The sequence below is a fragment of the Wasmannia auropunctata genome, unplaced genomic scaffold (assembly GCF_000956235.1).
Source record: "Wasmannia auropunctata unplaced genomic scaffold, wasmannia.A_1.0 LD336085.1, whole genome shotgun sequence".
NCBI classification, from domain to species: Eukaryota; Metazoa; Arthropoda; class Insecta; order Hymenoptera; family Formicidae; genus Wasmannia; species Wasmannia auropunctata.
Window position 1 is genome coordinate 2,204,515 of NW_012026805.1, and position 17,101 is coordinate 2,221,615.

At 41.1% G+C, this 17,101-nt stretch overlaps 1 protein-coding gene across 1 annotated transcript in view; it reads left to right on the forward strand.

Moving 5' to 3' along the window:
- LOC105448489 (ankyrin repeat and KH domain-containing protein mask-like) overlaps window positions 1-17,101 on the forward strand; it is a 129,182-nt gene that overhangs the window by 45,723 nt on the left and 66,358 nt on the right. The window contains exon 2 of the mRNA XM_011687079.1: window positions 13,241-13,287. Coding sequence (XP_011685381.1) covers window positions 13,279-13,287 — 9 coding nt within the window. The 5' untranslated portion in view covers window positions 13,241-13,278. The remainder of the gene's footprint in view (window positions 1-13,240; window positions 13,288-17,101) is intronic.

The window sequence follows — 17,101 nt, forward strand, 5'->3', positions numbered from 1 at the left end:
TCTCCCCCCCCCCCTCCCGTGTCTTTACATCTGTTTTTGCAGGGTGCGCCTCTTGCGTCTTCTAGAAGACTAGCCTTCTTCTTACGTCACTTTCTTCCCCCCTTCCCTGAATCTGGCCCCTTTCCACTCTACGTGTTTTCCACACATGCAGAGAACACTCCGTATACGCGTATGCAAAATCCAGCAACGTACCACGCGAACGTTATATTCACGTTTCTCGAGGGCGTAGCGAATACATTTCACAAGCGGGAATACGATTATCTCCGCATCGAGGGAAGAGTCTCGTTGCACTCGTGGATTTATTAGCGGAAATTAGAACCGTTACGGTGGATTCTTACGAAACTTAAAGAAACGGAAAAGAAAGGGCAACGAAGACGCTGTTCATAAAAACAAATCGCGTCTAGATAGTCGCAATGTCGCGCGAGGGAGACACTCTTTTTCTTTCTCCTATTTCGGCTTACAATATTCGCAATAACATTTGTCAAATGGATGAGAGAAAAAGAGAGAAAACAATTTTATTTGTGTCGTTTTTTCATTAGTTTTTAATTTTTTATCCAGATAATATTAATTCTTTAATTTAAACAGGTTTGAAAATTATGTATTATATTTTTTTGTATTTTTTCTAGTTTTAAATATATAGAGATGTAACTTTATTTTTTTTATGCTAGACTTTGTGATTTTATTTGTACGAGAGTTACTTTCACTTTTTACTCTTATTTGCAAAAAATGTACTATATCTAAAATCGTCGACGGTTATTAAAGTACCGGGGGGAGATTTTTCATCAGTCGCGATCAAGGTATGATACCCGACGACGAAATTATAGTAATGATCGTAAGATGTTCGGCGATGCGTGAAACGACGCGACTCCGTCCTCAAAATTGCGACACTGTATAATTTTGCGCAAAAGAGCGATATTTGGCTTAAGGGGTGGCACTTTATGCGAGCGATTATCGATCACAGAATCTTTGGCCCTTCGAAACGAGTACGAGAACGTTGCTAAAGAAGCTCAGATTTACCAGTCGCGGGCGTAAAAGAAATCGTATCATCATCGTAAACTGAACTAAACATCCCTTCCGAAGACTGAAGGGAGAAGAACGCCATTGCTGGTAGGAAGGACTTTCACAATCACCTCGATGTTAAACTGTATAACAACCGTCTGTGATCACATCCATGAACTTTTCCATCATTTTCTTACCTCTTTAGTCATAGAAGAGAGAAAGAAGAAGAAGAAAAAGAGAGAGAGAGAGAGAGAGAGAGAGAAAATATACATATATACATACATATAATGCATTCTTTGCGTGCAATTATCTATATACATTCTAAAGTTGATATCTTCGTGAAAACATTTGTGTAATTATATCTGCCATAAAATGTTAGTTTGATTTTGGTAAACAAAATATGACCGATTGCTGATATAAAATGGCATTATTGAATATTAATTTTTGCATATCCATCAATCATCTTGCGACTACTTCAACTAAGTAGTTTGGAAAGTGTGATAAATCAAGTTATTGATATAAAGGCTATATCTACAATTTCCTACAATTATTCGAGAACACGTCGAGAGACAGGTGTAATGTCTTTACGTACTCTGCTCGGACTCGAATATTTCACTTTAATGCTCTTACCCTTTTTGGCACACCCTTCACGAGAAATCGCAGCTTTCGACCTCTGGGGGTATGGATTTCTCGCCACCTTTGTTCTCACGAATTTTTCACACGCCCCGCTCTCTCGCTCTTATACGTTCTTTCCACCCTTCCGTTCTCCCTCGCCCGTCCTTTCCTCAAAAGCGGGATTAAGACTTTTCTCACTTTCCACACATGTTTCATGGGCATCAGCAGACTCGGCGGGAAGATTTGCAAGTTAAATGGCATAAACGAGAAGGCAGAACAGCCATTTCTCAATTCTCTATCCGTTCCCGGGAGTCCGCTCGCGCGATGACGAAGAAACGCATTGTATTATAATTATTGAAAATTGTTTAATATTCTGTATGAAATGAAAAAGAAATATTGAAATCTTTATAATTTTGAAGATTATATGTATTAAATATTACAATTACATAAATATTTTCCAATAGCACAAATATTTTTTCCTTAATTTGGAAACAGAGAATAAATATTCTAATGCATTTTCTTTTTTCTATTGTATCTTTTTTGCCATTATGGAATAACGTTTTTTTTTCTTGTTTTATATAATATACAAAATTGTTTTAATATATAAAAGAAATTCTATTTTCTTTATAATTTCATTATAATGTATAGATTTTCTTTTATTTTTAATGTATAGATATATTAATACGTATGGAAATGATTGTAATAATTCGTAGCTGTGATTGCCGTGCTAAAAGCCACGCGATTCGTCGCACGCGGGAAATAGAAGCTACTCGCGGGTAATATCCACCAAGAAAATAGATATCAATAATGGTCCCCTCGTGACGCGCGTGCCTGCTAATTTATTTCCCTATGAATATCCGAAAAGGCACCCTTTCCTTCCACCCGAAGACTACCGGAGCCGTTGTCTTCTGACTCGGGTGGGCGTTGTATGACCGGGACATTAAGACATTGTTCGCATGATTTACACGCCGATTTGCATTCACGCGTCGGCCGTATATCAGACGAACGCTATGCGTGAACTTACGCGCTAGCCCGCTCTGCATCTTTACCGCTAAACTCTATTGTGAATTCATTATTTTGAGGGGACATCGCGCCTTTGAGATTCCTACGTGTGGTAAGACATTTTGAAAATCTTACACGTGGAGCGCGCCAATTTCGATTATGAGAGAACAGTAGATTCTTACAAAAATTCCGGATTCTTTAAAATTTGTACCTTTATCCTGAAGATATAAGTCGAAAATTATTTTCCTAAGTATATATATCAATATCGAGCGTTGAATATTTTACAAATAAAAACGACTGGCAGTCAGTATTTTATTGAGAAGAAATTTTCTTAGAATTCTTCAAAAGAACAACTTTAATATTTATTGAGGGTAAATATTTATATTCTTTATATGCGATATATGTGATGTTGCAAAAATCAATTAGGATGTAAAAAAGCACAGTTTGCCACAATTCTTTTCTACGATACCGTGAATAACCAAAGCACTTGTATAGATTTGATAAGACAATAAAATTATAGATGAATATATTTTTTAACGATGAACAGGACGAGAGAGAAGCGTATAATGATCCTGAAGAATATCAGAGTAGGCTTGTTTTCGGGATACGTACCTACCTAACTTGTTCTTCTCGCGCGACGTCTAATACGTACATGTTTCTCGCGCACACACACATACGCGGCACCATGGGCACATATATACATATATATACACGTGTACATCTTGCGGGGACGGCGGCAGGGTGCTCACGTGCGAGCGAGGCATCCTTCGCCAGGAGCTGAACAGCCACTGATGAACTTGAGTCATCGATCATCCAATTAGCCGGGCGATCAATCATCCCGCTGCCATTTGCCCCGAGCCTACCTACGGCCCTCGAACGGGTTTGCCGCTTGCTTACAAGCATGGTCCAGCAGCATCCTTCCGGCGTGGCCCGGCGGCGCGTTTCTACCCGTTGGACCCGGCGCGGGGCGTTCGTGTAATCAACCCTTTTCAACGCGCTCACCTTCGACGTAACATTAACTGCTCCCGCCGCCGCCTCCTCCTCGTCGTGACGTGACTTTTTCGTCTCGCCCCGGCGTTCCCGGCGATCAATATTTTCAGTGACACCGCGGCAAATTATATTGCAGAACGAGTTCTGGTAACGTGAGTGAATTTCGCGGACGTTCAATCTACAGAGCTTATTTGGCTGATGGAATAATATATTCGATCGCGCAACTTTAGAAAATTAGTAACATTATTATTTTTAAAATAAAATAAAAGTTATTATTATTATGATAATGTAAGACTTTCGTAAGAATGTATATCGAATATTGATAGCATCGATATCTGACGTTTCCAGGGAACATCACCGTAGGCGATCGGCGAAATACATTAACGACGATACACGAGAGTGAACACACCGAATCGGTGTCTTCGTCTTCGTCTGGCGGCGATAGTCCTCCCCCCACATCCTGCCTCGTTACCGTGTTAGCACGGTAACGCACTCCGCGTGTAAACTCGAGCGCCTTCGCTTCTTCGTTCGTGCGCGACTGAGGGGGTGAAGGCGCACCGATAACAGCCCGAAATATCGGATAATAATGCGCGATATGACGCGTGAGTTGTTAATTCGCGCGTCGCGTCCGATGCACATGACGCGAACTCGCGGATCCTCCGCCCTGCTGCGCCCTTTCGCCCCTTCGCGCCCTACGCGCTCTCCACGCGCGCTTCTCGTCCGTCTCTCCGATGTTTCCGCGCGACTTGCCTCCAATGGCTCCACACCCCACCCTTACGTTTTTCTACGGAACAAAAAATTTCCCGCTAAATCGACCGCACTTGACCCGAGGTATCGCTCGTTGCTATTAAATTCGAGATTCATCGCCTTATTCTCTTCAGAGATATTTCGATCTAGATTTAGATTTTAAATGCAATCCTTTAATGCTGGAATGTATTTAAATAAAAAAAATTGTGTGCAGGGTTAAGGAATTATTTGTGTTAAGAAATTAACTTTCTTTTAAATAAAAAACGACATTCGTCTACGTTTATACCGACATTCGCAGCGAATTTATGAAGTATGTAGTTACTGATCTAAGAACTGTGATGATATTAAGTTTTGCAATTATTCTGAAGATCGTAAGATGCAAATTGTCAGTCTTGAGGACGGATATTGGCTAAACCGGCCCCAAAAATCGGAGGACAAGCCTCACGCCCCGCCTCGCCGCGCCGTGTATAGCCGCGCCATGTTTAATTTATGCTGATAGATCTTTACATTCCAAATTGGCTTTTAAGCTCCGTTTATTTAAAGGTACATCGGGTTCTTCGTCGGTAGCGACTCGCTTATTGGCTGCTCGCTGCATCTACCTGCGAACAGCCGCGCCGCCGCGCGCCGGCGCTCTTCTTCTCGATTTATATCTATTTCCATAATTTCCTCTTAGCTGATAATTCACCATCGCCGACGCAACGTTTCCTCCCTCGACCCTTTCAGAATACTCGCCTCGGAACGTAACATGGTACGAAAGCTATACGACGAAGTATTCTCTAAAGCGACTCCCTCCTTCCCCTCCTCATCGCGGTTATCTACGAATGTTTCTTCGTCGTTTGGTCTACATACGAATTGCAATGTTGGAATTATTTAATTCCTGCATCACATTTTTTAATTTGTTATGATTTTAAATTGAAGTCGTACGCGAAAAAGAAATGTATTAATAGCATTAGTCAACAGCAATCTAGTTGAAAATAATCTTGTGTTTATTCAATATTGTAGACATTAATGAAATAAATAACATCTTATTAAAACAAGAGAGTGGCATATTTTTATTAATGTCAACGAATTAACAAGATTATATTCAATTATGATGCTGTCGATTAAAGTTGTTAAAACATCATTTTTTTCTATGTAGTGGAATTAGAAAGACACGGTTTTTTACGATTAATAATTAACGAAAAATATTAATAACGAAATTGACTATGTAGATTGAGTTTTAATGATTAAATAAAACGAATGCGCATCAATATTAGCACGTGCTTAACTTCACTTACAACGCAGAAGCTTCCGTTAAGATTCATTATATACTCGCGTGCGTTATACATTTTTTTGGAAGGAGGAGATACCACGGACCAGGAAGAGTTCATCAAGATGGCTCATCACGCGTATGCGCTCGAGTACTTAAGTTCTTACGCTTACGAAAATATTTCCGAGAAAGGAGAGCAATGCGCGCGCGGCGGTGAGAGCAGCCGTGGATCTTCAGACTGGCGGCTGCTACGTTGAGGTGCCGGGCGGAAGACGATGCAGGGTGGCGAAGCCAAGGGAGGCTTGAGACCACCCGCCGCGCGCTAAGCCGATAGGCCGTGAATCTATGGGGTGGGCGCGGGAACGAAAACCTAAGTGTCGGGCGGAAAACGTCTCTTTAATGCTCTTAGCGTCTTCTCTGCCGCACTACTTCTGCGAGCTCCCGCTCTCTGCGCGAGTCCTCTACCTCCGCGACACCGAATAAATATACGTCGGCGCTCAAATTATGGCGAGCGTCCGAGCGAGAGCTTCTCTTGCTTTCTCCCCCCCGCGTTGTCGTGGAACGATAGAAATGATAAACTTCGGAACAGACGTAGCATATGAAGAATGTTGCGAAATGCTTAAGTAATCCGCTCAAAGCGATTAAAATTTTAAAATTCTAAGGGTCCCTCTAAGAAGAGTATCGTGTAATCGTATAAAATTGCATAAATTGAGTGACGAAACATAGACATTTTAACAATCTTCATGTTGACTTTTATCTAAGATCTATATTTAATATCTATCAAAGACAGTTTATATAGATTCATATTAAAAATTTGATATACAGTCATTATATTACTTCGTTTGAAGTTTATATTCAAATATTGTCTTTCCCCGAGATTCTTTGTCGAATCTCTGCCCCTCTCTCTTTCTTTTTCTCTTTCTCTTTCTCTCTCCCCCTTTCTGGTTAGAGTTATCTCCCATGAGCGCGTCCATCGCGGTGGCGCGTTCGCACGTTTTCTCCGTCGAAAGGAGAATTTAGCGGCACCGGCTTCGACGGGGCAATCCCTCGTCGACGGTGGTCCCTGTCACTGCGTGCCCGTGACAGCCGGCAATTAACAGCCCCCGGACTCTCGCTTTTCTCTCTCTTTCTCTCTCTCTCCACCGACGTGCCCCTCGCCGGGCGCTAACGTGGAGCGCGATGCCACGCTAGAAGCGCAACGCTAGGCGCCCGCTTAAATAATTGTCCCCCGTCGGACGGGGACGGTTAAGACACCGATTTGCCGCCAACGTGCTCCCTCCTTCCCCTTCGGTGCCATCGTTTTCTCTTCCCTGTTTCGCTCTTTCGATCCTGGCGCGTTCTCATCACCACCCGCGACGCCAGTCGATAACAGTCGTCAATTTGGTCGTCGTGTTTTCCGATTATTCCTGATTTATTCCAGATCCCCACACAATGCTTTCTCTCTCTTTTTTGCTTCTATTTGCTTCAAGAATATCGTTGAAGATAACAAAGTCACCAACGCTGTTCTCAACATACTCAACGTATTCAACGTAAACACACACCCCGCTCGGTAATCACTGTCCCATTCGGGTATCAATTTTCTCTCGCTCCGAAATTTCTTACCTATTCGTCTCAATTACGAGAGAATTAGACGACTCGGGGATATCGTCTCAGGAGCGTCTAGGTGTTTGCGAGGATGGTGTTTAAGATGATTACCATCCCGATTTAACTTCCGCCACTTCACCGGGGAGGCACTATTCCCAGGAGCGAAGAAAAGAATCGTCGTTAGACAAATGGGATGTTTTATCTGGCATTACGACTTTTTATTTGAGCTCCGATTACCAACCGGGTAGGGGGTGCGTCTCTCACGGGGGATAAAACGATCTCGTCTCGGTGTGCCGTGCCTTCAGATCAACGTCAGACGATTTGCACTGTAATGGTACAAGTTTCTCGAACAATCGTTTTTCATGAAAGTTTTTGGTCAAGGAATGGCAATCCAAAATAGAATGCCTCAATTAATAAAAGCAAACAGAGCTTATTTTTTCTCGGGGTGTCGTGCGGAGAAGATTTATTTATGACAAGTCGCGCACTGAGGTGCTTGATTAAATAAAATATACTGCGCTGTAATAAAACAAATAAATATTATTAATTCATCTCTCTTAAATGGATTCTCCTCTATTAAGACTACGTTTCAACCGTAAAATCTATATTGTATTACACGATTTTATGAGAACTCTGGCTGCAACTTTTGACGACGTCGCTATATTATGAAAGTTACATCCGTATTCGTTGGATCGGACGTAACTTTAAACGCGCTGGCGATGGTTCGGCGTCGTGATGGAGATATTACATCGTGAGGCACGAAGCGAGGTGAGGCGAGGCGAGGCGAAGCGAGGCAACGGTGTTCTGATGACGGGGTGAAAAACGAATAAACGAACGAGCGTTGCTTCCCCCCTCCCACCCTAACACGGTCATCCTAACTTCGTTAACCGGTAGTACACTGTTTGTACGGTAATCGTACGCGAGGCGAGAGGAACGGACAGAGGGAAAAAGAAGGGTGGACTCTGTGCCGCTATACCACCTTGCCCACGTCGGGGGCGGCTCTTACGCGCTGTTTAACTTATCCATTTAAAACTCAAACACGCGAAACAATTAATTAGTAATTAACGCTAGCCGGTAGCCGGAGCAACCGGAATAGAGAGAGGAAGACAGGTGGACGGCTCGGCAGGTAAGGAGAGGAAGGGTGTTCCTCTCAAAGGGCGGCCGGTTCTACTACCCACCCTCGAAAAGGAGGTATTGAATGGGTAGCAAGAGGCTTCCGCGCGAGTGCAAGAAACTTTAAAGTTCCGAACTTTAGTTCAGCTGTTAGCTTCTAATTAGCGGACAAACAGCCCAGCCCCGAGATACAGGCATCGCGTCTATTGGTGGCCTGGAGGGAAGAAATTGTAAACTAGATGACTATCTGCTCGTCCACTTTTCATCTGGTTTTATCTGGTTACGCTTATGAATAAAATAATATTAAAATATTAAAAATATATCAAGTATTAGTTCAAACGTATTATTGTCGATGAGAAATTCATCGTGAAAATTATTTATCTTGAAGCAGATGGGAAATGTTTCTTACATGAGAGGGCAGCATGCTTTCATTTATAATTGTTGCGTAGATCAATGAAGTTCTAAACAGTTTGTTAGTGTAGAACAAAATAAAATAATATATTTACCCTTTAACATCATATAAATAACATATAAATAATCAGAAAATAATAATAAAATTAAAAATGATTCGCTTTTCTATTTATCAACTACTGTGTTGCTTACGCACGTGTGTGTGTAAGTATCTCTCTTGTTTTACAAAGTTTAATACACAATGATCTTGAATATCTGATCGTGAATATTGAAAAGAAACATCTATCTATAATAATATACAATGTATTGACTTGGGTTCTAATAATATACCTACAAGAACAGCTATTGACATTTTGCTTCAAGCTTTATGTGTACATATTTAAAATAAAGAAGTCAAGAAAGTTTGGAAATAACTTAACTTTATTTTTCTGTTCGTTCTCTTTATATCTCGTTACTATACACGGAGAGAATTTTTTTTTTAATTTACCCTGCAAATCATGTTAATTGTGGGAAGATATAATATTATTATTATTTAGGCAAATTTTACTGTGCACTACAATAAATTTTAATGTATTTTACTACTGTCAAATTTATTGCAGTGCACAGTAAAATTTTCCTAAATACTATATTGTCCCATAATTAACATGATTTGCAGGGTAAATTTAAACAAAAATTCTCTCCGTGTACAGGTCATTTTAACCACACATTACTTGCACCAAGTGTAACGGTTTGTGATATTCTGCCCCGTTCAAGGGAACTTAACGCATTTGACCGTAGGACCACCGGTTCCGCAAGCTTCATTCCTTTTCCATCTTCGCAAGGTCCTCTTGCAGATTACCTGTCACTCCGCGCCCGAATTAACCGCTACCTGTCGACATTATGAAAACGTTTGGGCGTTACTGCCTGCGCCCGTTGGAGTTGGTAACGTTTACCTACGAAATGACAAACGCACTCATGCCGCAAGTTTTGCACGGACGGCAGTCTCTCTCTCTCTCTCTCTCTCTCTCTCTCTCTCTCTTTCTCTCTCGCTCTCTGTATCGGTTCTCTGAACGGCGGCGGGTCGCGGATTGGCCGGGGTGGGGGTTGCCCGGGGTGGCGAGTCGGGTCACCGTTGGTGCGAGGGTTTCAATATGCTTCGGCGGTAGTTACAGTACCCTCTCCGGACCACCGCAGATCGGTCTAGGCGGTGAACGGGCGGCAAGTGGGTTGGAGGGGGGTGGGAGAGGGTGGTGGAGGAAGGAGGACTATCGTGCTGCGGTATCGGTCGCCTTGGTTATTTAGGAAACCATATCAAAGTTTGAGTTGGCTGCCTGCCGCTGCTGCGCACCCTCCCTATCGGCGCCCCCGCCTCTGGACAATGAGGTCTCTTCCGGTCTCGTCGAGGTCGCCCTTGACGTTCGTTACAACGCCAAATAACGGTATCTGAAGCCACCGGCATGGAGTATACGAGAAAATTGTGTTGTACGCTGTAGAAATTTGCCGCTTGTGCGGACGACTTTCATCAACATAGAGAATTTTCAGAATGGAAACAATTTGTCTGCCAAAAATGTCTGCATAAATGAAACTAGTTCCCCGGAGACGTTCACTCTGTCGAGTAAAAAGTCGATGAATTACTTTTTCAGAATCTAATTATTTATATAATATATATTAATGTAAAGGAAGAAATATTATTTTATACATAGAATGATTTTATTTTTAAATTGTATATCTATATTTCAGAGAATAAGTTCAGAGAAGTTAAAATAAAATATATTGTAGTTTTAGAAATATTTTCACAAATAATAATGAAGAATTCCTTTGTGAAGATTCATAATAAAGATCAAGACAAAACAAATTTTTATTTATTTTATCAAAGAATGACATTTACGTACTTCAATAGCAATATTCTTGGAAAGAAAATGTTTTATGAAAAATAATAAAGTAATAAAATAATTGGTTGAAAGTAAAACGTTTCAGTATATAACAAATGAAGCTAATAAAGTAAACAAGTCAATGAAAACTCAGTATATACGGTCACTACGATCGTGCATTCCTTGCAGTGACGTGCAGAAGACCAATAGAAGACGACATGTTACCGCAGTGAATTGTAGAGCGAGAAAGGGAGGCGGTTCTTCTAGTTTCCCGCCAGGTCCGCGGGTTCTTCAGGAAGGGTCTAGAGATTTAATTAAGGCAAGGCGACGGGTAGAAAGACGAGTCGCAACGTCGTGTAAACTCAAGCCCCCACCCGTTGGTCCCCCCCGTGTTCCATCTCCGTCTTCTGTCCCCGTCTTTGAAACGAGCCAAGTCAGTTACTCCTTCTCCGCGCGCTATTCGAGAGGATCTCTCTCGAAAACTCGTGAGAACGCTGCACACGTCTAGAGCGTAGATCTTGTTCGGCCGAGCGTGTGCGTCAAAGTTCGTCAGGCTACTCGGATTTCCAGCGTCAGAAATTCCCTTCAGGAGAGCCATGTCTTATTGCGACTTTCGTAAACCTCGTCACGATGTGAAGGCGTTTCCGCAAAGTTACCGAAACGTTTCATTAAATGGTCAGATGATTCAGGATAATCGTATATTTTATAAATCGACGCAATATATGTTAAAAGTTATAATTAGTTTGGTTCCGATATTAGAATATTTTATTTTAACAAGATCATTACTATGTACGCGATATGCCATGTTTGATCTAACGGATTAATTATATCGATAAGTATGTAAAAAAGCTTTCTCTCAGAAGAGCTTTTTACTTTGCTCTTCTTCGCGAGCGTTGAGCTTACCGGCTCTCTTCATTCAAAGTCCACTACGAAACAGCGCGCAGGCATCATCTGCCTCGCGGTTTCAGCGTCAATAATTTGCAAAGGCTGCGGGGCAGGTTCTAACCGACTGATTTCACGCATCTGGCGTTTGGTGGTTTAGTCTGGTCCGGTCCATGCTCGCTTCAGAGCAAGAGGATCGGCGAAAGATGTCGGAAACAAGGTAGAAGGTGAGAGACAGTTAGCGAGAGCGAGAGCGAGAGAGAGAGAGAGAGAGAGAGAGAGCGCCAAGAGAAAGCTAGAGTTAGATGGCGAGAGGGTGGGTGGATGAAAGCAGAGGGCGAGTGCGGGCAGTCCCTGCCTCGCCGCCGTGGTGGTCCCGTGATCAATATTCCTTACCCCCTTTGCCTTGGCTTACCCCTCCGGCACGATACGGGTGCCCCTTACCTCGGGAAAACCCTCCTTCTACCCATACACCCACCACCTACCCCCTGCCCCCTCAGGGGAGAACCCGACGGAACCCCTGAAACCCCTCTCGCACCCTCGTCTTAATTAGGAGTCTGAATCTGCGGCGGACACGCGTATAAGGGTAGGTTGGAGGAGGTCGAAAGGGGGGGGGGGTGGATGGTTGGGTGGGTAGAGGGCCGGGGCAAATCCGCAGACGAGCCTCGTGTCCGAGACATTATTCCCGGACTTCGTTGCGATCGCCCGGCGTCACGAACGAGTCGGGTCACCCTTTTTATTATTCCCCGAGATAAACACATTTGCGCGTCCTTACCCTGCCCGCCGCGGGATCAACGCCGACTACCGCCGGCTCGTGTCCGGCCCATTTTCTGGACGAAAGAATTCCGCCCATCGACTTCACCCCTATTTAACGCGCAATTAGCCGACGCGAGTCTCTGTTCATGCTTCTTACACATATACCAGAATACCTAAAAAACTGCTGCCTTTATTGCTACATATATAATTTCATTCGTTTCCTCAAAAGTTTAACTGAACGGTTCACGAATAGGATTCTATATCGTCAATATTCACAGTTCTGATAATGATTTATACTTGCCATACCTTTTCAAAGCGGTCGATAAATTTTACATCTGTATATTTGTTTCTCATCAATTTCGTCCCTTAACGAAATTTAAGAAGGAACTTTGAGAGGGGGAGGGGGAGGGCAGACAGCCGCAATTACGTTAAAATAATCAATTATAGCTTGCGGATGCAGAATTTTAAGGAACTTGAAGTGCGCACACGCGGACAGCGAGGATATTTACATGCGTGGTACATATATGATAGTACATGGAGGGTGGGCGGCAGTGAAGCTGAGCCGAGAGGATATTGGGGTTAGGCCATTCATTAGATTATGGGAATTCGGTGGTACCCGTCGAAGGGAAAGGAGAGGAAGAGCTGGGGCTCGGCTGCGCGATCAAGGACCACCCTACGTGCATTAACTTGCGTCACAAGGCGCGGCGAGGGGTTGAGAACGGATGTGAAGTACAGAAAGAGTGGATATCTTCCCGGTTATGTTTCCGTTCAATCCTTTAAGTTTTGCTTAATGTTTTGCAATAAATTTCTAAATGACCGAAAAGTCATTTACTATTAAGAATTTTATATTATTTAGAGTACGCTAAGGAATCTATGCAAACAAATTATTGAATACGTTATAACACTTTCATACATTAGAAAAAACTAGAATGTACTAATTGTCTATAATATCTATTAAACGCAAATAATGATATTTATTTCTAAGTTTCTATTTGTTACTTTATCATATGTCAAAGAAGTAATTGGTATATTTTTTCTCTTGCAGAGCCGTCCCTAACGAGGCGGGACTATCCCCGCCAAATCATGAACAAGGTAAGTTCAAAAACAGTTTGAAAGCGTAATTTCCTTTGACCTTTAATATTTAAAGATTATTATATGATCATAATACAAAGACGTAAAAATTGCAATAAAAATATAATTGATATCTTCAATGATTTCATTATTTAAAATTTAAAAAGAGATTTTTTATTATTTAAGATCTAAAATAGTTTTAATATTTTTTCACATATACAGATAAAAATTAGATTAAGGAATATAGCGTCATAAACGAGAATTGAGGCTTTCATCGAGGAGCCTAGCAAGTCAGTTACTAGGGAGGATCGATTTAACACCTTTAATTGGTTTTCATGCACCGCGACTCGCATTGCGTGTTCGTATCTTTAGTTATACCAACGTTTGTGCCTTATACCGATCAACAAAATCTTTTACGCGAAAAATTTGTACTATTGCATATTAAGAATTACGCAGTACTTCAGATACATTACATTTTATAATATGCACGTATATTTCTTAGACTAGTGATATTTCTGTTTGTTAGACATGCAAGATAATTCACTTAACTTAAAATCATATTTTTATATAGCATCTTCAAAATTTTATTTATCAAAATATTCTCTTAAATAATTGAGGTAATAAGTGATATAACTAAACACACGCAAAACGCACACAACAATTGTTAGTTGTTATTAAAACTAAAGCTATTAGGCAACATTAATTGGTTATTTAGAATCAAAATTATTTAGATCAACAAATAATATTGAATTAATAACATTATAAAATTAACTCCACGACTTTCTTGTTGATCAATAATTTTATTAAAGCATTTCTAAAAATATTCCTTTATTCTTACGAGATTTCAATGCTATGAAATTACTCAAAAATATTTTTTGTGACAAAAGAAGTTTACATCAATGTATAGAAAGAAAAGAGATACATATATCTATTTACAATATATTATATATATATATATATATATATATATATATCTTGTGCTGCATGTGTATGTGTATGTGTGAGCTTCATTTGTAGGCTCTTTATACGCCGTCTGCTTTTCCTCATTATGCATCGCACATGAGAAAACTTGCTTGGAATTTCTCTTCATCCCCTCTTCTCTCTCTCTCTCTCTCTCTCTCTTTCTCTCTCTCCCTACTTTCGAGCTTCTGTCTCTTTTACTCTGTCATGCCAGTTTTCCTCTGCCTTCCCGTTCTGGGGTTGCCAAGCCACGATCTACCACCCCCCCCCTCTCCCCCGCACGTCGTTGCCCGCCTCGTACCTCGGCTTCTTTATAAACTTTTAATGACGGCAAAGCCTAATCGAGAGAACGAGCGAGCATGCCCAGCTTTGCGAAAGTACCCGACAAAATCGACACTGGATCTCGATGTTCGATACTCAACCAGCCAACCATCACTTCGAGAAAATGTTCGTGCAGTCTACGCATCATCCTTTAATTATTAGTGATTAACTTATCAATATTAAGAGAAAAATATAGATGCGACGTTTTTGCGATAATTTTTAGATAATCGAATAATTTTCATTATTTTATAATATTGCATAGCCAATGAAGGGGAAAAATTTCTAAATTAAGCTTAGCAGATGCAAAGTAAAATGTATACTCTCATTGTACACACTATATTTATAAAAGTAAATTAATAATATTTGATTCTTTGCAACTCTCAATTTAACTACAACAAAGAAAGAATATTTTAATTAGAGAAATTGTTATAATCATATGTAAAGAATATTAACAACTATTCATTTCCATTTTTTTGCCTTTCGATACACATATGGTTTTTTTTGTAAAATATCGATTTTATAAAATATTGATAAAAAAATGTATCGATGGCCGCGCGATAGCCGGTATAGCCGCGATACAACGCTGCATAAAGTAAGTCGTACGAGCAGGAAGTTGAAGTTCGAGCACGAGCTCGTGCTCGCGGGGGCGCTTTCGATTTGCAACAAATCATTCAGCGTTTACACCCGGCTGCCCGTCCAGTTGAATTAAACTTCCACCGAGAACTTCGTTCTCCGTTTACCGGCTCGGAGGTATACATATACACTGGGTATAGCTAACCGTCTGTACCTGCGAACTGCTTCTCGAAGTTCGCTCCCAGTGCCTTCGTGCGAAAGCAGTTAGCTGTTTGACGTAGCGCTATGCTCGTTACGGACATGTTTGGATTAACATGCCTACGCACGATGTACACGAATAAAACGAATTAAAGCGATAAGTGATACCTGATAGTATTTTTATATATTTTGATTGACGCTTACGTACAGAATAGCACCTGTGTGTAACGCTGGTTATATTTAAATATACTTACTTAAGTATATTTAAAGTTAGTAGATATGATTCACTGTATTATTTAAAATTGATGAGTAGAATTGTTTGTTATACTGGACAAAAGATAATAATTATTGCAGTTTAAATAACTAACAAATGTATTTGAAACTTACGTAGAAATATTATTCAGTATCTAGATTCGACCTCGACTGTTGAAAGCATTTCTCCGTTTAATTGTATTATTTACTTTTAGTGATCTCGTTTAGTTTATTATTAATAATAATTATATTACGGTTGACGTTTATTAGCGGAAATAAATTTCTAGCGAAAGTCTATATTTCGATATATCAATTGAATCTCTTTACACATATTATCGCTGGTTCGTAAACTCGGTCGTATACGAGCTGTAGCTTTTTCCTTTCCCTCGAAAAAGGGAATGGCGACATAAACCCGTAACGTTCGACTCCTAAAGCACGATTAAACTAATCCTTACTTATTTGTTCCGTGTTCCTCAGTGCGTACGTCCTGCTGCTATTAGATATATCTCTTGATCGTTGTTTCCTTGGGGATGGTCCTGGGGAAATTGGGCAAGTTCGAAGTTTCTCTCGAACCGTTGTTCTCTCTGTACTTCACGCGATTATCATGTTGCAAGAATTATTATAATATATGTCTTACATATTTCAATATATATTGCATATATAGCATTTTTATTTAAAAATAAAAGAATATAATAAGTTAGAAAGAATTAACTTTTCTCTTTATATTCTCAAAATTGAGAGAAATAATTTTATTAATAATTTAAGATGTTAACATTTTCAATATTAAATAATATGCGATAATTTGCTAAAAGTATGATTTCGTGAGACATGGCCATTCGTAACAAATCTGACTTTTAAAATCTCATTGTCGCGCTAGTCACGAAATAAACGTATTGCGGGTTCTCTTCCGGCGGCGTTTAAAGGAGTAGGTACCAGTGTCGGAGTGTATACCGTGCGCCATTTAGTGGCGGCACTCTCTTTCATAAAAGACCTTAATAAAAATCCCAATCTAAACAAGCTTAATTTACGTCCGCCACATAATTACCTACCCCGAGGCATGACTTCCCTCGCTCACTCCCCCTCCCCCTTTCTACCGCGAACTACCTCCGTTGGCTCGCTCTCCTCGCAGGAGAAAAGGCGAAGGGACGGGTACGAAGGAGGTGCGCGCGTCGAGAGCGCACTGAAAAATCTAAGAGGCTTAAAGCATTAAAAGGGTTATATAACATTCATTACCAGCGGGTCAGCCTTTGTGAAATTTCCCTTGGAAGCGCCTTCACTCGGTGGACACGACCTTCTCTCGCTCCCCCCATCACCCCCCCCCCTTGATTTTTCTCTTCTCCCAATTCTCTCCCTCGCCCTTTCGAGCCGCCATCTTCTTCTTGTCGATCCGCGCTCTCGCTCTTCCGCAGCATCGAGCATCCCTTGTCTCTCGGGGGTGCAGAGTAGTCACGTGATCGCGCCATCGTCCGGCATGAGGGACGACGGGAAAGCGAGTAGAGAAAGGCGAAGAGAGGAGGGTTCGCCTCTCTGA